Source organism: Protopterus annectens, chromosome 13.part0 (genome assembly GCF_019279795.1).
Source record: "Protopterus annectens isolate FY-2018-M chromosome 13.part0, PAN1.0, whole genome shotgun sequence".
Taxonomy (NCBI): domain Eukaryota; kingdom Metazoa; phylum Chordata; order Ceratodontiformes; family Protopteridae; genus Protopterus; species Protopterus annectens.
In genome coordinates this window covers 816913387-816939934 of record NC_056747.1, presented here as the reverse complement: position 1 = coordinate 816939934, position 26548 = coordinate 816913387, and the positions used below count along the sequence as shown (strand labels likewise).

At 41.8% G+C, this 26548-nt stretch overlaps 1 protein-coding gene across 1 annotated transcript in view; it reads right to left on the bottom strand.

Annotated features, from left to right (window-relative positions):
- The window catches only part of INTS2 (integrator complex subunit 2), a 1434855-nt gene that overhangs the window by 363491 nt on the left and 1044816 nt on the right, over window positions 1–26548 (bottom strand). The window contains exon 16 of the mRNA XM_044054536.1: window positions 10225–10389. Within this exon, the coding sequence (XP_043910471.1) occupies window positions 10225–10389 (165 nt within the window). The remainder of the gene's footprint in view (window positions 1–10224; window positions 10390–26548) is intronic.

The following is a 26548-nucleotide window of genomic DNA, read 5'->3' as shown; positions in this document are numbered from 1 at the left end:
CCCTACTCGTACCATCGGCTGCATAAGAAATGAGCCTCATGGAGGAGTTAACAACTGAATTCACAGTCGCCAGCTGGGAGGCCACCTTAGCCTGAGCCCCCTCAGCTGATGGATCTTGGAGGGCATCTCCAAGCTCTTTAAGGAGATCCCTCTGAAGGCGGGTGAAATGGCACAAATAATTCAGCGACCTCATGGAGAAGGTCGCTGAAGCAAACATTCGCTTCCCACATCTGTCCATAGTCCTAGACTCCTTGTTAGGGGGATGGACAGATGAGGAAGTTTCTGCCAACTCCTTCTTTGTGGCTGCTGCTACCACCATGGCATAGACATGTACGCCCCCTTAGTCAAAAACTGTTTGTCCTGAGGTGCAGTTATAAATTTAGCGGGTATCCTGGGGGTTGGTTCTACTGTGTCTGGAGCTGACCGCACCTTCCGAGCCACCACAGACATAAGTGGGTCGAAAGGCGGAGACACCCAGGAGGTGGAAGGTCGGGAACCAAACGCGTCCAGGAATACCGACTCATCCTCAGTAGGGGCTAGGGTATTACAGTTCCTCCTCTGCCTAAGCATTTCCAAAATGTCTGAAAAGGAGACATCTTCAGAGGGGGATCTCGGGGACCCTTCCAAATCCTCTAAGTCAGTATCCGATGTGACAGACTCAGGGGAGTCAACGTGCTTCCCCTTGCACTTCCTCTTATGAGGTGGCTCCTCTGAGTGATCAGGGGAGGCCTTGGAAGAGGAAGAAACACCCAAGGGGGTGCTCTGGAGCGCTGGTTCACCACGCTTGGGGTCTGGGGGAGGGGCAGAGGCAGACGCAGGCACCATAGAGGGAGGAGCCGGTGGTGTTGACCATGGGACTGACTCGGGGGCCAGTACACTCCTCATGACCTCGAAGACACCCCCGCCCGGGCGCAGAGAAGACTCCGGCTCCGAAGAAATTGGAATTCCTCTCCGCACCGAGGGGGACGGCTCTGAGGCCGATGTAGGAGCCGAGCTCACCTGCGCCGAAGTTCTGAGTGGGAGAACGGGGTCGGACAAGGGTCCGATGCCACTCGCCCCTTGGAGCAGACGAGGGAGTCACGGCGCCCAGATCCCTCCAAGGACAGTGCCATGGAAGGGATTGGAACCGAAGGGGAAGTTATCAGAGCCGATGGTTCCACGAGTCGAACCCCAAAGAACTCCAGCTCCGAGCTCAAGAGAGGAGTAGGGGGAGGAATCACTGCAGAAGTGGACGGAGCCGACACCTTATGAGGGGGGCTGGACAACATTTTCGCTAGGGCCTGCGATTTCAGTAGCCTACTGACCACTCTCTCCAAGTCCTGATCTGAAAGCCTAGAGGACCGAGAGGAGTGAGAGGACCTATGACTGCGCTCCGATTGGAGCAGAGGTGACAGTGGAGCCGAGCGTATCGACTCCAAGGAGGGAGACCTAGATCTCTTTCGACTCCCAGACAGCTCCGAAGTACCTGTTGGAGCCGATTGGGAGGGAGGCACATCGGCTCCAGCCGGAGCCGAGGTGGATGGTGGAGTTTCACCCAGCGATGGCTCCGAACTGAGAGCCGAAGACTTAGGTGGCTTGAAGGATTTCACAGGCTGAACCCTGGCTGGTGAATCCTGGGGCTTGAGCAAACCCCTGAGTCAACTTATTTTTGCGCTCCTGCAGGACTCTTGGGCTAAAAGCATGACAAACCTAACAAGAGTCCTGCAGGTGCACTGCGCCCAGACAATAGACACAAGAAGTGTGACCATCTGTCAGAGACATCTTCTGACAGCATGAGTCACACTTCTAGAATCCGGACACTTTAGACTCCTTGGACATATTAACACACCCACACACCAAGATAAAAACACACACACACTACAAGAAAAAACAAGTTAGCAGTTATACTAAATAAACAATACAGCTAACACACTAATTAAGTCTACTACTACTAAAAAGCGTTTTTTTTTTTTTAAATTACAAAAGACAAAAGAGGGTTAGCCTCTAATTTAAATGGCTACCGCAAAAGGGAAGAGAGGGGGAGGGGTGGGTAAAACTCTCTAAGTAAAACGAGTTTTTTTTTTTTAATAAGAAAGCAGGGGAAGAAAGATACTATTTAACGAATCTACCTAGGGTAATAGTATAATATAAGGTATTAAGTACACTAATAAGAGGTAAATTCTAGTAAAAACAAATAGAAAATACAAAAAGTATACGAGCCTGAGCCAGTAAGACAACCTCGCAGTCTAAAGCGGCAAACGAGATCTGAGTAACTAGCGCCAGGCATCATGGGATATAGGGTAGCCTCGAGCCAGTAAACAGCTCTCGAGCTATTGAAGATGGCCGAGTCGGAGCCGAGGATCGGCTCCAAACCCAACCAGCAAGAATGAAGGCGAGATAGACAACTTAACATCTAGCCATTACACCCAAGACAGAATGGAGGGGATGAGCAGCAACTGCATACTGTAGATTTAAGAGTCCCTTCTTGCATACTGCGATGCTGAGTGAAGCATGTATGAATAATTAATATATCATAAAATAATTGTAAATATTCACATAAGCACAGATAAACACTGATGTGAATACTTAAGATTAGACTGATGCATTTAAATTACTTTTAAAGTTAGCAGACCTTGAAGAAATGTGCCCTGCCTTCCTGAAGCTGACTACTTTCTAGCTTTGTCATTCATATCAATACATCAATAGCTAAATCCTCACCTACCCATCACCAGTTACTGCAGTGCCTCTGTATCACTGGGGTAATGCTTAGTACAGGCTGCAACAATTTCTTCAAATTAAACACCATTGTGTTCCTTAACTCATCCCTAAGCCTTTCTCCTATACCCTCTTCCCCTTAGTCCTTTCCCAAATTCAGTCTTATATAACAGATTTGGAAAAATGGGAGGTCTGCCTCCCACAAAAACATAGTGCTCTTACTATCCCACCTCCTCCATCACAGACATTTTTGTGTCTTCTTTCTGTGTGTCCCTTTATCTTCTCTCTCTCTCATTTACAGTTTTTTTTATCTTGCCCCTTTGCAACTGTATAAAAGACCAATCAAAATCTCCATGCAAGGACACCATTAGATTTAATAAATACAACCTTACAGATATTTGAGTTTAGTCATGGATCTCTATGCTCATAGCATGTTCTTTTAATAAAATCTCAGAAAAGTGTCAGTAGGGCTCAAGCATGTTTCCATATAGTAAAAGCAGCCGGAATAAACTGCGACTTTACATACATATATCTTCCACTACACATAACCACACCAGTTTAATCCATTTTATGCCACTTAAGATAGGCAAATCTCTTGGCTTTTCAGTACAGGACTGAGATTTTCCATAGTGTAATTTGCTTATGCTTAACACTTTACATACAGGCATAGCATCTCTCTTTGCCAACTGTCCTTGCTCATACGTAAATTTGTGGGACTATGAATATCACCCTTACAGATCATCTTTCTATGCCCGATACTGTGGATTAATGTTTATTACCATTATGTAATTTGATAATAAATTGGAAGACATGTATTTAAGGGAGAGAAGGAGTTTAGGTAATTTGGTAAATTTTTAAAACAAAAGTGAAGAACACCCTTGATTGCCTTATCTGAGGAAAACCGAAAGGATGTCTAAGTAGCTTTAAGTGGGAATAAGCATGGCCACTGTGTTCAAATGACCAAAAAAGGGGTTTTAATATTAATAAGGTATGATATTCCATTTAGTCTTACAGAGATCTCCACATACATCCAGGGTAGATACGTCTTGTTCAAATGGAAGTTGTTCAGTTTGGAACTCAACTTAGTAAATGCTTACTTGCTCCTGGGCTCCCCTATAAAACATGTAGCCTATCTAATCAGGAAATTGATATCTACTTTGACCAGGGGACTGGAATACTGTTATCTCACCCAACAAGGGTTCAGCAGGTTTAGAAAAAACAGCAACAAGTAAATACATGCGAATCTCCAAAATGGACATACCCCTTCACAAACCAGTCACAGTCCAGAAGTAATCCAAAGGAAAACCAAGTATTCCAGCTGTAAAATGTTCATAAATGAAGCTCCTGAATAGTGCGCTGTGTGTGCTGCTTACATTAAAAATATGCAGGCTCTTGCACATTATCAGGCAATTTAGGACTAGCGCTGTTTGTTTTATACACTTCAGGAAATGTACTTCAGACAGGTTAGATAAGATTTGTTAGATACTTAAATTTATTTAAACACTGCATGCTTCAAGCAAATAGTAACAGTTTTGGTAGAGGTGATTTATGTATTGTCTTGATTTATTTATGTACTAAGGTATGTTTTAAGGAATAGACTTAGTAGCAGTGAAACATTTTAAGTATGTATTCTTAACTATGCATTTTAAACAAGTATTTATTCTAAATATAAATTCATAACTTTTTAACTATGTATTTTAAACAAGTATTTATTTTAAATATAAATATAAATTCATAACACTCGACACAAACTTATAAAATTGATTTAATCGTACGATGCAAGTACATGTATTTCAGCAAGAGCTTGCCTATTTTTAATGTAAGCAACACACACAGCACATTATTCAGGAGCTTCATTTATTGACATTTAAGTAACCGTGAAGCACTAACTTAATTGGTGTATCATTTATCAATTACTAATCAAGCAGCATAGTTTACTTGTGTAATTAATTGAAGGGAACTTGAGAATGGAACAGGTTTTGTACCACAGTGTGATGTAACTGTATGTGGTCTGAAGAAGTCTCGCTATAAGCGCGACGAAAAGCGCTTAAAAGAAATAAAGTGTAGTAGGTTTTTACAACTGGATTGTGCTTTTTATTTTACAACAGTGGAACATTTTACAGATGGAATACTTGGTTTTCCTTTGGATTACTTCTGGACTGTGCCTGGTTTGTGAAAGGAATGCTTGATTTTCCTTTGGATTACTTCTGGACTGTGCCTGGTTTGTGAAAGGAATACTTGATTTTCCTTTGGATTACTTCTGGACTGTGCCTGGTTTGTGAAGGGATCTGCCCGTTTTGGAGAGTCGCAAGGGTTCAACAGGTGACAGGAAGAACTACCCGCTCCAGGCTGGAAAGCTATTTAAAAGATATCTTTGCCCATTTGGTATGGCTGATGCACGTGTCAACAGGCTTGGCATCCCAAATATTTATGCATTTACTGCTATAGCTTTAAAATATTTTTGAGGATAGATAAAATACATATTCAGTGGGAACATGGGCATCTACTCCATTCAATGTCAGTCTCCCAAATTCAGATCTCTGATCAAGTTTCATTACTATTAGGACTAAAGCTTTATCCACTAATTTATACAGCATACTGGAAGATAAATCCTCTACTTTGTAGGAGGGAACAGGCTTTGGGTACCTTGAAGTGTAGCTATCATCAGGATGTTCAGTGGCTTTTATTACAAGGTGAATGTATGACAGGACTGTGAACTTAAAGCCATCTGACCAACCTTCTAAAGGAACATGCCAAGTGAGTTAAAAGATTTTTTCAGCCAAGATAGAGAATCTCCATAAAGAATTGGGTGCAACCCAAAAAGACATGAACTGGGGAGGGTTGCCAGGACTCAAAAAAAAAGTCTGAAAATCTCAAGAAAAGCACAGACTGTATAAAAGTGTGCTAGTAAACCTCTACAACTAAAAAAAAAGATGTCTTCTTCTATAACCAGATATTTCATATAACAGTTCTGTAGATAGGAAGTAGATATGCAAGTGAGAGAAATTATACAATAGCAGCTCAATACTATTCAAAAACAAGCACTCTAACTAGATAGCCCATCCAGCATGCCCAATGTAAATTAAGCATATATCAATAGAAAACAAAACCCTGCCGCTGAAGTACCAATAAGTAGGTAAACTTTCCATTGGTATATGCTTAGAACATAAAGCAAAATACAAGAAAAATCAGGTATGATCTGCATAACTAAGGAGGCAGAAACATAGTGATTATCACTGTATTTATGCACTGTCCCTACTAAAATCTCGGCAGTCATACCCCTCAACTATCTAGCTTTCACAGAATGTCTAGAGTTTTGCCTCACAGTTTTGGTCTTTTCCTCATAAAATTGTAGTTTTCTGGCAATCCACTGGGGCTGAAGTAATTAAATAATGACAGACATTTGAGGTTTAGGCTTCATATCCTTCAGAAAATGCATACCAACACAAAACCTCCTACTCCAGAAAATGCATACCAACACAAAACCTCCTACTCCAGCAACTTTCTAAGTGTATAAGAGCAATATTTAAACTTTGTCCCTATTTTTGGACCTTTGTGTTCCCATTATATTGGGCTTTTTCCAGGTTTCTTGCATTAAGGAATTATAATGGCAGAAAAAAAAGCAACAGAGATTCTCTTTTCTCCACTGCTTTCTTTAACAGCTCTGATGTACTTATGCTAGCGTAAGAACGCAAGTCTCATATGCATGTGCAGTACAACAGTAAACAAGCAAGAAAGCAGAGGAACAATACAGAGCTATTATACCAACATATTAAGAATGGTAATCAGTTTATTTCTTAAATGTCATTGTATAATAGCAATATCCAACTCCTGTGACACTGACACATAGTCATGGGTTATTGCTAAATTAAACATCAGAGAACTAGAACACTATGTACCACTTCAGAGAGTGGCAAGGAAGCATTTGTTGACTGTTATGCTCAATTATACTCTGTTCAACTGGAAAGCTGCTCCACACCATCTGCAATAAATTATCTAACTACTATCACCCTGAATGCACTGACTCAAAAAGTTAAGTACCAAGTGTTCTGGCAGGCCTTGTTTGGGTAAAACCCGCAGATAGGATGGTCTGCCCCTAGAAATCTAAAGTGGAGAGGGGAAGACTTTGCTCAGATTTTTTCCTCAGTAGTGCATCGTTGAAAGATGCCCTACCTCCTCTCACTTGGAAAGAAACAATTTTGATATTCAAATCAGGTAAAACCCCCACTCTCTCCATACCGTACATTCCTTTTCTGTTCTAAACCATGATTATAAATTGTTTACATTAATATTTATCCAAAGGTTAGTTAACATTCTTCTAAAGTTAGTCCACCTAGACCAAACAGGATTCATACATGGAAGGACCATCACTGACAGCCTAATTAAAATCATACAATTAATAGAGAGGTTCACTACCTCAAACCATACACTGCTTTTGGCCAGTCTTGTTGCAGAGAAGGCATTTGACAGAGTGCATTAGGAATACCTGTGGGAGTTCATAGGTTAGTACTGCCCTTGTGAGCCATTTTATGCCTAGCCAATTACTCCATATGAGAATCAAACTCTGCAGCTTGTGTTTGCAAGGTAGACACCTTAACCATTATGCCAACCTACCATTAGGGCTTTCCATCAGCTTTTACTGATATGCTTCAATCTACACACCTAGGTGCATCTAAAGGTCACAGCTGAATAAGGACCTCTCCAATCTGCTTCCTATAAGAAGAGGTATCAGACAAGGTTGCCCCCTTTCACCATTAATAGTTGAACTCTACCTATAACCACTTGCATCATTCCTTAGGCCGTCAACCTTAGCCAGGAATAAAATAAATTGGGTAGAGTTTAAGCTCTCTTTGTATGCAGGTGACCTTTTAATATATGTAACAAATCTGAAAGAATATCTTTCACTCGTTTAAGGAATTTCAGGCATTTGATCACACCTCACGCTACAAGATCAATTCATCTAAAATAAAATAGTCAAAATTAATACAGGCCATCACACAGACTGTTATTCCTCTTTCTCTTACTGGATAGCAATGCTACTGTCACATATCTAAGTTTTCAATTAGATGCATGTTTATATAGAGACCTCTCTCTACTACCTATACCACAATAATGGAGAAAGTAAAATGTTGTGATGACTGGAAGCCACTAAGCACAGCTATGATTCAGAAAGCAACTACCATTGCATGCTTCATCTTGCCGTCGATTTATAATTAAAAGCACTCCTCCTGCTCACCCCATTGGTTTTGGACAAAGATGCAATCTTATTTAAGGCAATTTATGTGGAATGGAGAAAAGCCATGTATAACCTGGGACCACTTGTCCCTTCCTCTTACTACAGGGGGACAGGACTCGAACTAGAAATCTATGCCCACAATGCCATGTTGAATTGTCTTTGGTGAGTTAATCTAGATTAAGAAGCTCTCTGGTGCACTATTTTGATTTACCAGGAAATTCCGACTGGATGCAGGTCCTTTTTCAGCGGATGCCCGGGGAGAAAAACTCCACATCATATACATGATAAATAGAGATACAAAGTTGCAGCAATAGTAAACATTAAGCCTTCTAACTTACTCTAGATTTTTGAAATGCTCCAGTTCAAAAAGGAGTTTCAGTTCAGACTACACTGGTAAGGCAGTTCAAGAAGAATTCAGAATAATCTCCATGACAGGGTGGATTAATGGTTTAATATCAGTTGTAATCTTGGTAACTGGGGGGGTGTGGTTTCACACTGTTAACAAGGAAATAAAGGAGGTCTGTATCAGAGACATATGAATAAACTACTCACCTCAGTTATCAATAATCTCTGACTCAAACCAATGTGGGTTTCCTGTTTTTTTAAATGCCAGAGTTTCATCACGCAGTAGTACATGGGTGATGGGCATAATTTATAACATTCTTATCGCTCTTTGAAAAAGTGTATTAAGCAAATATAGACTAGGATGGGAGCAATACCCACTGATAAAAGACTATTAGGACAGGATACTTTTAATCCCTAGGTATGCAACTTAGTGACAAAAGTTTAAATTCTTTGGTTGGCAGTGGCAGTTTAAATATTTCTATACTGCTCCAAACTCTTTAGGATGTATACTAATGTGACTCCCAGTCGCTGGAGATACATTACAGGTGACACTGAAGATTGGATGCATATTTTTTGGACTACCACTTCTAGTGGGGTTTTGGAAACTCCTGAAATTAATGCTTCTTGAGGCCACAACAGGTGAAGATTACCAAAGTTGTATATTTCCTTGGTGAAAATATCCATGCTTCCTTTTGGATCTCCTTAGTGCCAAGAAATACATAACAAAACTCTGGAAAACACCACACTCTCCTTGGGTCCAAGATTTGGTCGCTGAAATGGATGCACTGTCTACTCCAGAACTGGCATTACTGGACCCACACCTAAATAAAAATTACAGATAAATGGATCCTCGGGACAATGTTTATGTCTAATAAATATGATGAAATGTATCCATTTACAAGCAGCTTAATCACTGACCCTCATGCTCTTTATAATTACTTATTTTTTTTTATTTTTACTGTTGTTATTCTTACCTGTACATATTGTTGTTTTTGTTTTCCCCACATTGCTTGTATTCTTGTTGCATCAGATGTTTTATAGTACTTAATAAAATTGTTAAAAATAAAAGTCTGTCAATGAATGCAGACTTGCTTTATTGTACAAATCCCAAAATACTCTTGCAAAGATTTTGCAATCAAAGGAAGGCTCAACTAACAGAAGGATCAAACCTGATGACGCAGCTATGGTGGGCCTAGAATGACTAAACACTGAGGTGCTAAGCTCACTGAGCAAGTCATGGATTTGACATGATACCAACACATGGACTAATGAAGATTCTGCTAAAGTGTTACCTTTCTGAAACACTGAGATTTTGTTTCCTATGTAATGCAATGCTATCGATTTTCTTGAAAAGAAGATAAAATAGCTATAAAGCAGAGTTTTTACAAGCAAAACACTCGCCTTCCATAACCTCAAAATAATGTTTATCTGACTAAACGTCACTAAAAAAAACCCTGAGTAGATGGTTACAAGTCCTAACATAGAGGAAATTACTTTGATAATGATAAGGGTTGTGAAAACTAAGACGGCTAGGAACTGCAGAAGACTTCTAATAATACTAGCTAAATACAACTACCTTGCACACCAAAAAGGTCCTATGAACATTGGCACTAGGCCAGTTTATACAGTCACAAGTTCATGAACACAGCTGATGAAAAAAAAAAAACTGACCTAAGACAGCATAAGGTAAGTAAACTCAGAATGTTTTGATTTGATGTTAAATTGACTATGAAGATCTGCTGCCTGTCAAATGAGATAGAAAAAGGGTAGACTAGGTCAGCCAAGTAGTTATTTACTGTTGGCAAATTCTACGTTTTAATGTAACTTCTCTTTGTAATGTACTGTTTTTCACAAAGTTTAAATAATTACAATACATACAACATTCTCTAATCATGCTTTCCAATTAAATGTAAAATTATGTGCAGTGCTGTCAGAAACAATGCAGTTACCTTCCTGGAGTTGTCTGGGGGAGTGGTTCTTGGCAGTACTGGTGAGTAGCATTTTCTGCAGCAAAGTGTCAGTCCCAGTAATTTCCTCCTCACTTATCCAATCTTCCACAACACATAAATGAGGATAATTTGTAGCAAGAAGGCGCAGCAGTGCTGAATGAAGACCTTTTAGCAGACAAACAAGGCAATCAAGATAAAATACAAAGTAATACACAATTTTTAACTTAAGACACAAGCAAAACTCTTTCTGCAAGCCTATATATGCACTACAGCCAAGCATTTTAATACAATACAGTTGTGTACACGAGTGTCTTCACTGTTGCAGTCATCACATTTGGGTTATCCCTGCCAGGGTAGCCCTCGGCCGGCCCGAATACCAGAAACTTAGTATTTCTGCGTCGGTTGCTGTTGCTTGAAGACTGATGTCAGGTCGTCGGTGGTATAAAGGAAGGCAGCCGACGCCATTACATCAGTTTTTCTTTCCCTAACCAGTCAGGAGCCCCCAAAATAGGAGGCCAGTCTCTGGTGGCAGAACCCCACCAGTGGAAAATAAATACCAATCTGTCTCTTGAAAGGAAAGAGCAACAAGGAAGAAAGGTAACAAAAAGAAAAGGGGGAAGGAAACCAGGACTGCAACAGTGAAGACACTCAAACATCTACATTTATGGTAAGTGTACACAACTGTACTATGTTCTTTGTGTTTCACTGTTGCAGTCATCACATTTGGGTAGATTCCCAAAGCTGAGAAAATGGGTGGAGGCAGTCAAGGAACTAGGGGCTGGCTAGCATGCCCTGCAAGACTGCAAAGGCAAAACTTGCCCTGGATTTGGAAAAGAGAGGCATGTGGTAATGTTTTGTAAAGGTATGAACAGATGTCCAGGTGGCAGCCTCCAGGATGTCCCTGGTGGGGACTCCTCTGAGGAAAGCTGCAGAGGTGGAGGCTGCTCTGGTGGAGTGTGTCCTGACCCCCTTGGGGGAGGCTTGCCATGTTGTTTGTAGCAGAAATGGATGCAGTGCATTATCCATTTGGAGATGGCTTTGCCCTCTGCCCCTGAAGCAAAGCTAACCAGCAGTTGATCAGATTTTCTGAAGGGTTTAATCCTGTCCAGATAGTATCTGAGCTGTCTGTGCACATCTAGAGAGTGCAGAATCCTTTCCCCCTTGTTTTGAGGGTTAGGAAAGAAGGTGGGTAAATGTATGGATTGGTTGAGAGTCACACTGGACACCACCTTGGGCATGAAGGATGGATTAGTTCTGAGGGATACCCTGTTTGCATGGAGGAAGATGAAGGGTTCCACTGCCATGAGTACTTACAGCTCAGAGACTCTTCTGGCTGAAGTGATGGCCAGGAGGAAGGCCGACTTCCATGAGAAGAAGCTGGTTCAAAAGGAGGTAGGGTGAGCTTTTCCAAGACAAAGTTAAGGTCCCAAGCTGGTGCTGGTGCCCTTCTGGGGGGCCTCAAGTTGTTAGCTCCTCTGAGGAACTGTTTGATCAGAGGGTGTGAAAAAAGAGGCTGCTCAGTGGGAAAATGAGCTGAAATAGCAGAGGCATGCATTTTTACAGAGGAGCAAGAGAGACCACTGTGTAGTAGAGGTCAGCTAAGTAATCCAGGATGAGAGGGATGGAGGGCTTTGCTGTACTGGCCCCCTTAGCCTGGATCCAGGTGCAGAACACCTTTTCCATTTATCTGCATAAGACTTCCTGGTTCTAGGGCATTTGGCCTCTCGGATACCATCCAGAACCTGTTTACTGAGGATGGCAGACTGGTCGGGGATCAGGGTATAAGCCAAGCTGCCAAACTGAGTGTCTGCAATTGTGGGTGCATGAATTCCCCTTCCCTCTGGGTTGGGAATCTGAGGAAGATTCCATGGGGGCAGTGCTGTCTGGGCCAATCTGGAGCTATGAGAATGGTCCTTGGTTTTTCCTCCCTTATTTTGATCAGTACCTTGGGAATGAGAGGTAGGGGAGGAAAGGCATAGACCGAGAGGTCTACCCAGGGGAAGGACAGGGCATCCAATTTCCATGCTATGCAGTGATGCTCCCTGGTGCAGAATTTGCTGAGCTGATGGTTAGTGTGGGAGGCAAAGAGGTCGACTTCTGGGGTTCCCCATTTCTGAGCTATTAGTAAGAAGGTGTTTCTGTTGAGCTGCCACTCATAGGTTCATACTAGGCTATCTGCCCTAGGGCATTTATAAGCCTAGCCAGAGTGTGTTTGGCTTTTGCCACCCATTTTAAATTAATTTTGCTATGCCCTTTTTCGAGGTTAGTATACTGTGCCTCTGTCTAACAGTGACACAGAAGTGATACCCGGGGTAAACCTACCATCTCCCATCCACTCATCAAGATTCCTCTTGAAGAGAGTCAATGAGGGAGTCTGCCTAACCTGGACTGGGATTTTATTCCAGAGTGAAGGGAGCCTCTGGGTTATGAATCTGTCCCTCCAGCATGTCCTATTTATTTCAGTGCTGAGGTTCAAGTCTCTCGAGCGCATAGCTCGATGGGATTTGGATTTTCTGAGGTGCAGCATGTCCATTAATTCCGGGTTGGACATGGCTTTATACGTCAGGCACAGATCGCCTCTGAGCAGGCGGTATGCCACTGAGAGGAGCTGGAGTTTCTTTAACCGGGCAGCATATGGCATCTGTTTGAGCCCTTTGATCCTCTTGGTGAGGTACTTTTGGGGTCTTTCCAGTTGCTGCAGGTGTCTGGTAAGGTACATCCCAAAAGGGGCATTGTACTCAATTATGGGCCTGATGAGGGATGAGTAAAGAGACACGATGACCTCCCCTGATATAGATGTGAATCCCTTCATGATTAGGTGGGCTATATAAAATGTTTTTCTAACCACTTTGGCCACGTGGTTGTCAAATGAGAGATTGCTATCAACTTGGGTCCCCAGGTCCCTAATTACCTCTTCCCTACTTAATTGATTACCACCTATGTGGTAATTTGTGGGCACTTTGTTTTTGCCAAAGGGGATGACTATACACTTCTTGGCGTTTAGCTTGAGGCCATGGCTCTGGCACCAGTTGTCTGTTTCTGAGAGGCCCTTTTGGAGGATGCTTGTGTCGGCTGGAGTCTCAATTATAGCGCCCAGTTTGCAGTCATCTGTGAACTTGGTCAGCCACAGTCCTTCCGTGTTGGCCTGTACCTCCGAGAAATATATACCGAACAGGAGAGGTCCCAGGACTGAGCCTTGTAGGACGCCACTTGTAACTGGTTTGGAGTCTGACATGGCTCCAGCAATTCTAACCATGTGGGTTCTGTCCTTGAGCCAGTTTGCAACCCATCTAGTGACATGGGGGGGGTCCAGAAGTTTTCTGCTTAATTGGTCTTCCAGGGAGTTGAGAGAGCTTGGCAGGTATTGTGCTAACATGTGTTGTTGCATGGAGGAGGCTGTAAACCAAAGGGTCATGGCCAGCCTGCACAGCGGGTAGGAGTGAGTCCCTCCCTGCTTGTTGATGTAGCCCATCACTGTGGTGTTGTCTGGTTTGATCTGGAGAGCCCCTGGAGAGAGATGGGATTTGAAAGCTATCAAAGCCTGCTGCACAGCCATCATCTCATTTGGACTGATGTGCAGGGGGACTTGCTGGGGATTCCATTGGCCCTGTATGCACTTGCTGTCCAGGTGTGTACCCCAAACGTAGTCTGATGCGTTCTGTGGTGAGGGTCTGGGCGGCGGGGTGTGGGGTGAAGGGCAGTCCCTTGTTGTGGGAGCAGGCTGTTGCCCACCAAAGAAATTCCTTCCTCAGGCAAAGAATAATAGGTAAAAGAGTTTCCAGCTCTTGAGAGTGTTGACACCAAAGGCTCTTTAGGTACCACTGAAGTTTCCTCATATGCAGTCTGGCATATGGAATAAGGAGTATGCAAGATGCCATGAACCCCAGGGCTTGCAGGATTTCCCTTGCAGAAGCTGGGGCCTGGTGGCCAGTTGAGAGAAGTAAGCTGATAAAAAACTTTGTTTTTCTGTTGTTAGGCATGCCAACTGGGATGCTGTGTCCAGACTTGTTCACAGGAAGATTAGCCTTTTGGTGGGTACCCGTTTGGATTTATTTTTGTTGATTGTGTACCCTAAGGAGGTTAGTAGGTCCTTTACAAAGGTCAGGTCTTGGAGCAGCTTTTCTTGGCTGTCTGCCTGAATAAGGCAGTCGTCTAAGTAGGGGTAAATTTTAATATTTATTTGTCTGCAAAAAGCAATGGCCGGAGCCAGGTATTTTGTGAAAACTCTGGGAGCAGTAGATAAGCCAAAGGGAAGCGCATAGAACTGAAAGTGTTGGGATCCTGCCCTGAAGCGAAGATATTTTCTGCAGGTCTCCGTGATGGGAATGTGGAGGTAGGCCTCTTTTAGGTCCAGGGTGGCTAGGCAAGCGTCCTTGGACAGCATGGGTAACAGCTGCTGGATGGCGAGCATTTTGAATTTTGGGATCACCAGGAAGGTGTTTAGAATGGATAGACTGAGGATGGGGCACCAGGTGCCCTTTTTTCTGGGTACCAGAAAAAGTCTGGAGTAGAAGCCTTAGCCTATTTGCTCTGCAGGAACGTGTTCTACTGCTCCCAAGGAGAGCAGGGTATGGATTTGCTTTTCAGTCTCTGCCCACTGATTTGGTTGTACATCTGGGAACCCTTTTAGGGTTGGAAGGGTGTGGAAGGTGAATTTGTACCTCTGAGACACAATGTTCAGAAGCCACTGGTCCTTGGTAACGGTGGCCCAGGTGCCTGAGTGAAAGGAGAATTTTCCTCCTAGGGGTATGTGATGGTGGGCAGAGGTGAAGATCGGAGGGGGTGAGTCATTGTGAGTTCTTACCATAAGGGGGTGACTTAGAACTCCCTGGTTTTGAAGTGGAGGCAGTCCACTGCTCAGATTTCTGCAACCCTTGGGACTGCTGTCTGGGAGGTCTGTTTCCACGGGGCCTAGGCTCGCCCTGTTTACCAGGTGCACAAAAGGACCAGTGCTTGGAAGGAACATGCCTGCAGAACCTAGAGGGCTGTACGTGTAAGAAATCTTTAACAGTCTGCATCGATTTTTGCTTTTTTTCCCCATCTTTTTTAACACCTCTTCTGATTTAGTACCAAATAAGTTATCTTTGTGCAAGGGAGCATCCAACAATTTTGATTTGACATGGTCTGGCAGCGGTTGTTCCTTAAGCCATGCATGTCTTCTAATGACAGATCAGTGACTGCTGCCCTGCAAGAAGCTTCTAGGGCGTCAAAACCGCAGTGCAAAGTGTATTTAGTTACTTGACCAGCAGAGTGCATTAACTCCTGTAAATCTTTAGATTTTGCCCATGCAGGAAAGGAGGAATTTTTTTATTTAGAGAGTTCCAAGTTATGTTGCTGATATTTAAGCATATGGAACTGACAGTTTAGTGCCCCGATAGCAAGAGTAGCTGAGGAGTATACTTTTTTACCCCAACTGTCAAGTGCTCTGGAATCCCTGTCTGAGGGGGTAGGATTCTTACATGAAGTAGCTTTAACCCCTTTTGGGCCTTGAGAAATGACCTCCGGGTCCTCTGTTGGGTTTCTAAAAAGATATTTGTGAGAGTCATAGACTCTGTAGTACCTGTCTGGTTTTCTGGGAGCAGGAAGGTGGGCATCTGGAGTCAAGCTGGATTCAAGGAAGACATCATCCACCACATCTAGGACTGGGGGGATGGCTAAGGGACTGTGCTGTGGAAGGTCCAGGAACTCTCCGAGTCTCTTTTTGGACTGTGGGTAGTCTTGACTCTACCACTTGAAATGCTCCCTTAAAGTATGCAGGGTTTCCCCAAAGGAAAAATACTCTGGGGGAGAGGCTGAAGGAATAGATTCCTCTGCATCAGAATTCTCATATGTAGAGAGAGGCTGCATGCCTTCATAGTCAGATGCATCAGATTCATCTGACTCTTGTTCAGACAAAACTACTGGAGACAGATCTCTTTCTTTTTGAGGAGTGGCTTGGCTTCCCCTAATCAGCATGATAAGGTCCTCAGCCATTTTAAGAATTTCTGACTGAGGCAAGGGAGCAGGTGCCAGACAATGGCTGGTAGTCAGTTTCTTGGGGGTGGTTCGACCCCTGGGCCTAAGGAACTCAGTTGTTTTAGAAAGAATGGTAGCCATGAAAGAAAGTTTTGGTTTATGTCTGGATTCGGTGTTGCGAAGGACTTCCTCGGAAGCCGGTGCCTGCACAACGGCTCACGACCCATCCAAGGTAGAGACGACTGTACAATCTTTAGATGAAAGAGAGTTCTGTGGCATACCAGACTATGAATGGGTCTTGGTAGCGGCCTGCAAATTAACTGAAGCTGGCATCAGGGGCTGCAAAAGCACCTCACTGATTTTCAGAGGACTGACGACCAGCTTGGCGGTAGCATCGTCTGAAGGTTTGGTCCTGTGTGGTCTGTCTCTGTCTTTATCTTTACGTTTTTTTGGAAGATCTGCTGTCGGATGGCTTACGGAAGCCATATCGGAATTTGAGGACTATAATCGGAAATATCTGGCTACAGTAAGGGCCCGAAGACAAATAGTTTTAGCGTTAAAGTACAGAACTAGCAACGAGGGACGTCGTGGTCTCGGCCTAGACAAGTGACGCAGTAAGAGTGTAAGTCCCGTTGTGGTATTTGCTTTCCACAGGCGAGACCATTATTAACTTTTTCTGACATAGGTTAGTGCAAGAAAAAAGGATCCCCAACGGGGTACTTGGCTTTCGAAGACTTCAACTTCAATTCGGAAATGAAACTCCAGTAGCGGCCGACTGGCAGTGATGTGAACTGCTTCGGGCTCCACAGCAAGAAAGACTGGTGTAATGGCATCAGCTACCTTCCTTTATACCACTGACGACCTAACGCAGTCTTCAAGCGACAGCAACCGATGCAGAAATACTAAGTCTCTGGTATTCAGGCCGGCCGAGGGCTACCCTGGCAGGGATAACCCAAATCTGATGACTGCAACAGTGAAACATGAAGAACAGTTTTTGTTTCACAAAGTTAATCATCAAATTAAAATTTTCTTTACCCCTGAAGTATTTATCCAATGTTAAACTGGTGCAGATTATACCTAGCCTTAATCCCCTAAAGAATCTTATTTCATATTATCACCCTCTTCTTAAACCATTATTAAACCTCAGCTATATTTTTTTGCAATCAAATCTTTGACAAAGTAGCTGAGTAAACATGCACGCCTAAAAGAACAATACACTAAAATAAGACCTACCCAAATCCTTTTAAAATATACACAAGATTTTATTAATTTTTGTCATATTTCTGCAAGGGAGTATTCCACCATATCCATTATTTTGCATGCTATTTTATTTTTCATATCAGGCTCTCATATGCTGGCTCCATATTCATCCTATCTATGATCAATCAGTTAAACAGCAATAGCATCACTCATCCAGCCCATCACTGTATAACTTTATACAACTCCAAGATGAAGCTAATCGTACTTTTTTTCACCTCCCTGGGACATTGTACCTTTCTGTTAAAGGATGAATATTCATCCCTCCCCTTCTCACAGTATTAGAAGATAGGAGGAATGTGGCTATCATCCCAAGGGGGACAGAATATTTTTGATATGACCCTAAAACCTTTGCCCTGCTGGCTACCAGGAGTGGTTGAAAGCCCTGCTAATCTGTGCCCTATGTGGGTAAATGGTTCTATATACCCACAATGCTCAGCTAGAGTGAGAAGTAATTCTTGAATTGAGTCTACATCCTTGAGTTACTCACATATGAAGCAGTGGAACCAGATCACTTGCTCCAAGATGGGCAAACCATTGTTGGCTACCCACTTCTACCCACCCTGGACAGTTCAAGTTCAAGAGCCAAAAACAGAACCAGAGTTACAGGGCTGCAATCAAAGCTCCATGACTTTTTCTCACAGTGCCACACATACAACTCATCATCCCTGATGTTTTTGTACAAATATATGTGAAAAAATTATATGCATACATGTATGTATATGGTTCATTATAGTTGGCAACCTGCTGTGCAACTGTTTTGCTAATACAATGTCGACTTGAATATATGAATGTTTTCATGTACTTACCATAATGGCAGATCTGGATGCACACGAACAGCTTTGTCAACAGTATGACTAAAACCATGGGTCTTTGGTCAGCTCAGCATGTGAAACTTTTCCTATCCTATCACCTATAATGACCTGTTAACTGGGCTTCCTCTATGAAAATGTTATGCCACAATAAGGTAGATCAGAAAAAGCAAAACAATCCTAATAAGGAAACTCTAGACTAAGTCTGCAAGAAGACGGTGGGAAGGAGGCTGGAAATCTTGACAGGAATGGACTTGATCACCCTGATCTGTTTTAAGGGTTAGTACATAAGAATCACAACTGGAAATTAGGGAGATCCATCATCTTCAACAGAAGAACACAGTACCAATTTAATCCTCCCAGGTGGTTACCTTTACTGGAATATACCAATGACAATCTTGGTCTCGAATAAAGACCTGGATCTAAAGATAACATTCAGCTTGTAGTGTATTGCAAAGGTATTCAGTGAAGCCCCTGTACCCGCTACACAAATATAATTTAAGGATACTTTTCCGAAGAATTCAAGAGAAGTAGCTAACACTCTTGCTGAGTAAGCTCTTGGCACAGAAGGCAAACATTTATTGTATTTCTTATAACAGAACTTTACACAGTCAATCAACCATATACATATGGGAACTTAAGCACTGGAGCCCAATTTCCTGACTGAGAAAGATATAAAGAATTGGGAATGTTTTATCAAAGACTTGGTTCTGTTAACATAAAATCCAAACTATTTATGAACATCTATACAATGTAACAATTATTTAATAATTAAAAAAAGGAAGATTAATAGACTGATTGGCTACTTAAGGCAAGAATGACAAGGTTGTTCATAAATACACGGTAACCTTATTAAAAATCTATGCATGGAGGACTGGCGCACACACACAGCCTGTAACTAAGGAACTCTTCTAGCAGAAAAAATAGCCAACACAAAAATATTTTTGTGACATATCAACTCTGCAGTTGAAGCCATTTTAAAAGCAGGAATAGTCAGTTACTGTGGAACAAAATAAAAATCTCATGGTATAAGACACTGCTTTTTTACACTTACTTAATGCATTCTGCAAAGAAAAAAATAACACCTTTTAACCAGTCATAACTATCGGGTCAACATAAAATTATAACAATCAAGAAGTACACTGTTACTGCTGTTACAGCTGCATGCTCATCATAGCTGGTACAGCATCCCACGCACCTACGACTAATTAAGCAATAATCCAAAACTGGGTGTGGGTAAAAGCTTGATATACCCACACCCAGTTGTGGATAAATGCTATTATACAATGACTTTATTTAAGAAAGAAACTAATTACCTTTCTTAATTAATGTCTTTGTATAATGGCGTTGTAGTGTTCCTCTGTGTTTTTCCTTGTTTACTGATATAGTGAGCATGCACATGGACTTGCGTTCCCATGGTTGCACAGTACATCAGTACAAATGTAGAATAAGCAATGGAGAATCTCCATTGCTATTTTTTGTTTTTGTTTTTTATTAACTTCAGAGATTTTCCGTGGGAGAGTACAGAAATAGAAGGAAAATCAGGTATGTTTCTTTTAGTTCTGAAAAACGTTTTCTCACATTTTTCCTCTGTCCCTCAGCACATACCAATCGAAAGCCTGGCTTGTTCAATGGTTCTTTAGCAGCTGGACTTTTTTTTAATGGTATAGGCTCGATTTACAATGGGCACACTGGTTGGACTGCCCAATCAGCATGCTCATTTTTTAGCAGTAAAAAGCAACCACTGTATAATTAATAATAACCAATACTAACTTAAATTTCAAACCAAAAGTCAAAATTGTACTATTACTTTATTGCATCTATGATTTACCTTCAGTTGGTCGACTGACATTAATGTCGACATCCTGAAGGTAAACAATTCTATGTCGAAAACAGAACCATTGGCTTCCTAGTGCACATGCGCTGAGACTGCTTCTGCTTCTTGGCGTATGCAAATATTACTTAACAAACAAACAAAAAAAACGTAAATAATATCCTCCCACAAAGTATATACACTAACTCCGACATTGCACAGTCCCCAAAAGAGAATATTCCCTTACTCGGGGATTGGAGATCTCACACACCTGTTGACTACCTATATGGCTGACCAAATGTGGTCTATTAAACAGATGTTGCCCACACCAACAGAACCCAAATGTACGTATGTGTGTGTGTGTATCTATATATAGTTACACACACACACACACACACACACACACACACACGCAGAATTCCCCTTTATTCAATCATCTATGAATAAAACAAAATTTCTAAATGTAGAGACAGACATTGACTTCATCTTTGTGTAACAGTTTTCTTTGCTACCAGGAATTATTCTAAAGTTCTATTCTTCCTCACTTTAGAACAATTTAGCTCTTTATCATATTCTAATGGCATAAGCATGTTAGTCATTTATGCATCTGGTCTCAAAACACAGCAATCCTTCCAAATGTATCTTAAAAACAATTAAACTGGCACATAACTAAAAAGTTTGCTCCCATGTCTCCACTATTCCATCTTCACATCTTCAAAAATGTGTATCTACATTTAGAAACATTCTACTCAACCTATTGAAGACACTGGTACAAAAACATCTAACAAAACACTTCAGTGCAAAAAAAAACTGCTAAACCTCCATGACATTGTAGCATATTTAGGGGATGAACAAATCTACTTCCATATTAATTTAGACACCTCAATTTCCAAAAGAGCAGTGTATTTTCGGTTTACCTTTATATGTGCGTAATGCACATGTGTGAAAGTAAAATGTATGAAAGGACGTTTTCCAGTTTTTGCAAAGTCGAAAAAAAAATGCATCGAATGTGCAATGAGCGAATGCACAGTGACATTCGCTCATTGCAGATTTGTCATTTTGGGTGCGGACTGCACTATAGTGGGGATTGAGAAATGGACCCTTTCCCAACTGTAGTGCGATCTCGAAGCTAGCATATTAAAGTAGGGGGGTGTGAGGGTTCAGCCCCCCACATGGGTGGTGCAGGGGGGCTTGCCCCCCGCATTACATTGTGTGTTTGACATTGGAGTTCGAAACTCCGCAAATCTACTGTTTGATTTGCTGAGTTTCGAACTTTGGTGACGTTGACATCCAGAATTTGGTATTACGGTTCGCCCACAACATGATTTTCAACATTATAAAGGTAAACCGTATTTTCTCCTACTCTTCTCTACCATTTAATTCTAATTCCTTTAAGGCCTTACTGCTAGTGCATTACTTCTAGCCTCCAGTATTACAAAAACTACTTCAGGTTGATCCTTTTCTGTTGGCTGCATCATTCCCATGGTCACAGCTGAATTAAGCAGCTCCTTGCATTTATCTTGTGCAAAAAACTGAAAAGCCTTTGCATTTCTGTGAAGTTTTCCCAAGGGCTACAATTATTTACTTTCAACTGGTCCAATATATCAGTTTAGTCTTTCTACTTTCCAATTACACAAACCTGTCTTCTCCTCAGAGGCCAGACTTGCTGTCTCCTATAGATAACCAAAAGCTGTCTGGCAGTTGGTGCATTGGTTTAAGGCCATGAACTATAGCTGCTGTTTTAAAGGGTTTGAACCTCTCAGCCCTCATTTGTCTACTGTGTGACTGAGTAAATCACTTAACCAGAATGTGCCTGGAGGTAACTGGGAATTTGGGCTAGTCTCATTAATTGTTTCCCAGACTGCAAACCTAGTAAACTACCTATGAACCTTACTCATGGCTCAGTCTCCTCTTTTGCTAATAACGTGGGTAATGTTATTGCAGCCTATTTTATCATATATGGCACCTCCATTTTATATGCATAATAGCTCCAAAAAGTGTACTTGTCGCATTGATTTGAATTCACTGCCGATAACTTGGGCAGCTTTTTTCATCTAGCATTTCATTTCAATATAGGATTCAACTATAACATCGTTAAATAGTATTGAAGCTGATCACTGGGTTTGGAACAAAATCATTTTGTCGCATAATAGCCTAGGTATACCACCATCCCACATAAAATTTTATAATTTTTCTGCATGTTTTCTTTTTAATCTGAAAATGCTTGGAAAATATGTAGGGCCAATGGTAAAACAAACGAAAAATGCACTGCTTTTACAAAAGTGCAGTTCTACCGCAAGCATCTTCTATATAAAAAATCTTCCCTTATCCTGTTACTCAGATCTCCATATGTTTACTAGCAGACATTGTCAGAATACTTCCCATCCATTCTTCCTAATATTCAATATATTTAGCTTCCTATAAATATGGATATATCTGTTCCACTATTAAACAGGATCACTGTATACTCCCACCACCATTGCTTTTTTATCATTCTTATAGCTAGACATATAAAGCTTATCCAACATAGCACCTCAAATATTCATCTCAGGGTCAGATATACAGTTCAGTGTGTCATATAAAAAAAAATGAAATTATTTGTTCAAAGTCTACCACATATTACTATAAATATGAATATCCTTAATATATCTGTCAAAATACCCTAATACAAAGTAAACAAAAGATAGGAGGGGGCACTTTTGTTTTGATCTCCTTGGCAGCACAAAAGACTAACATTCATGTATGAATATTGACTCTAGCTCTCAATGCCTCATGAATGGTCTGCATAAGGTCAATTAACTACTTGGAAAAAAAAAAAAACTCCTTAAGGACCAGCGTCAAATTAAATGAGTCTACTTTGTTAAAATCTTTCTCTGCATCTAAACTTAATATCAATAATGATGATCTAGGTTACTGTGCTATCTTCAGCAATATCTACATTTTCAATATGATGTTAAAACATTTGCTTTCCAACCACAACTCACAATGGTCACTGTCTATTACATGAGGTATCTGGTACACTAATATGTTGGCTAGTACTGTCGTAAACAACTTGCACATTTTGAAACACCTTTGTTTAATTATCACTCAAGACATAGGCAAACCTACATTTATGTAAAAGAAAACCAACACTATTAATTACATTCCTTTGCAAAACCATCATCAATCCAACATTACATAAATTGCTCAATTCCTCTCACTACTCCAAAATAGTGTTCTGCATGTATTTTTCCCACAGTTTCACTTTTTCTAATTTACACTAAAAATTTAGTACTGAAATCAGTCTATGACGACAGCAAAGCTAATTTTTCCCCTTCTCTCCTTTGGTATTACTGACATCACCACCTCTTTTCATAAAGCAAGCACCTCCTTAATTTCTGAAAAAAAAAAAAAAGTTATCCTCATCTCAGAAATATACTCTACTTAACCAACAACCAAAACTCAATCAGCAGCCCATCAAAATATGGAGTCTTTCTTTCCCTTTCCCTGCCACTTTATATTTTCAAGTAACTGCTCTAGAGTAACAGGTGCCATTATAATTTTTGCTTCACTCATTACCAATAGTTAATTCCAAACCTCTTTAAAGGGTTGTTATTTCATATTCTCTACTACCCCAGTTTACAAAGGTGCATTTCAGTGATTAACACAATTGATACTTCAAGCTCAAGAGTTCCTCCACATCCTTATTAAATTACTTCATGTCTCCGTTAATTGTTTCATCTCCCTCATAAAAATGCATATCTATCAGTTCTTCCATTTTTACATGTAATTCTCATCATGATCTTGACACTATCTGACAGGTACACAATTTAACTTCCCTTTTAATCAGAAACTAAAAATGATCTCATTCCATTGCCAAACTGATTATCATATTCTACATCATTTATACTTATTTCTATTAGCTCCTCATACAAATTAATAAAGGCTGCCTGCTTCAATAGATATGTGGGAAATCACCCCATGTATTTATAAAGAAAAAGAAGTTACGTGCCTACCATAACGTTCCATGTTAGTTGTCTTCATCTTGCCTTCCTTTTTGCTGGTTGGGATCGGAGCCAATCCTCGGCTCCGACTTGGCCATCTTCTATAGCTCGAGAGCTGTTTACTGGCTCAAGGCCACCCCTTATCCCATGATGCCTAGCGCTAGCTACCCAGATCTCGTTTATAATAGCTAACCCCAGACTTAACCAGAGAAACAACCTGCCCAAGAAACAGGTTGAGCATACCTATCATACTCTCTAAGTCAGTAGAGGAAACAAACCAGAGAACACTCAGCCAGTGAAACCAAAACTCCTCTTGATCCAATAGGACAGGGGAGGAGGTGGGACGCAAGAAGGAAGGCGAGATGAAGACAACTAACATGGAACATTATGGTAGGTACATAACTTCTTTATGTTAAGTTGTCTATCTCGCCTTCATTCTTGCTGGTTGGGACAGCATCCCTAGCACCTACAATCCTGGGCGGCTCATTGGAACAGACTCTTCAGAACAGTGGAACCAAAGTCAGCTCTGCTCCTGGAGACCATATCTAGCTTGTAATGAGAAATAAAAGTATGAGGATATGTCCAAGTGGCAGCTGCGCAAACAGAATCCATGGGCAACCTAGATTGGAAGGCTACAGAGGTGGCCAAAGCCCTAGTAGAATGACCTTTCATTTTGATAGGCAACTCTGTTTCTCAATTGATAAATGAAGGTAATAATGTGAGACAACCACCTGGATATGGTCACTTTGGAAACTAGGAGACCTTGTTTGCCTAGAGCATAGGAAAGGAACAGTTGGTCCGACTTCCTTGTATCCTTGGTCCTATGCAAGTAAAAATGCAATTGTCTATGAACGTCCAATTGGTGTAATTTGTATTCTACCTTGTTGGTGGGGTTAGGGAAAAACACAGGAAGGTCTACAGATTGGTTTAAATTATTTTCTGAGCAGACTTTCAGAAGGAAAGATGGATTAGTCCTCAGAGCAACCCTGTCCTTATGAAAAACCAAGTATGGAGGACGAACACATAGTGCCTGAAGTTCAGAAACTCATCTGGCTGATGTAATAGCTACCAGAAAAAGTGTTTTCCAAGATAGAAATTTAATTGAGCAGGACGCTGCAGGTTCAAAGGGGGGCATAATTAAAGAGGTTAGTACCAAAATAAGGTCCCAAGGAGGAGGGGGATCTCTCACTGGAGGTCTAAGGAGAGTAGTCCCTCTTAGAAAGGCTTTACAGAGCTTGAGACATAGTGTTTGAATTAGACAACCCAACATAAAAGTTAGAAATGGCCGACAATTGCACCCAGATTGTAGCAGAAGCGGACCCAGAAAGAAAGAGTTGTGCTAGGAACTCCAAAATTTTGTGGACTGGGGCTGAAAAGGGATCTATGTTCCTAGCCTCTGCCCAACAAGAAAAACGTTTCCATTTACTAGCATAAGTTTTTCTAGTCGTGGACTTGTGAAAGGACACAATAATCTCATGCACGGCCGGGGAAATGCTGGGAAGCCTGGCTAGGGTTGGAAGCGGAGCAACCAAGCTGTGAGCTGGAGTGTATGGAGTGACTGATGCAACCCGCCTGACTGATGAATCAGTAGGTCTGGAATTGGATCCAGAGTCCAGGGCTGCTCAAGAAGGTAATGATGCAGGAACGAAAACCATATCTGTCGAAGCCAGTAGAGGGAAATGAGGATCATTTTGCAACCCAACGATATAGCTTTCTGTATGAGCTTTGGTATCAGGGGAAACAGAGGGGAAGGCATAAAGGTGTCCCTGAGGCCAATCGTGGACTAGACCGTCTCTGGGAGAATGACCTGGAAGCGGAAGAAGGGAGAAGTAGTTGCTGCATTTGCTGTTGAAGGGGGTGGCAAAGAGATCGCAGCAAGGTTGTCCCCATTTTTGGAAGATCAGATCTGCAACTACCTGATTCAGAGACCACTCGTGAGGCATGAGAATAGCTCTGCTGAGCCTGTACGCTATGACATTGGACCTCCCAGGGATGTGTGTCGCAATCAGAAATCGTTGGGAGGAAATCACCCACTGCCAGAGTCTGAGTGCTTCTCGACATAGGGGATAGGACCTGGTTCCGCCCTGCTTGTTGATGTACCACACCACTGACATGTTGTCCGTTTGAATTGCAATGGTCCCAGAAGGGAGAGAGTCCTGAAGAGCTTGCAACGCTAGGAGCATGGCTCTCATGTCTAGGACGTTTATATGCAGATGGTACTTGTGAGGCTGCCAAGTGCCTTGGACTGTCCTGCCCTGATAGTGCTCCCCCGCACCCTATCAGGGAGGCGTCTGTGGTCACTGTGGCAACCGGAGGGGGCTGAATGAAGGGTCTGCCCTGAGACACTAGTGGGGAGACCATCCACCAGGAAAGGTACCTTTTGCATGCTTCTGTAATCATGATCATGTGAGACATGGGCAGCTGTTGGAAAGACCACTTTGTGAACAGAAGCCACTGAAGGATTCTTATGTGAAAGCAGGCCAAAGGGATTAGAAGAATTGCCG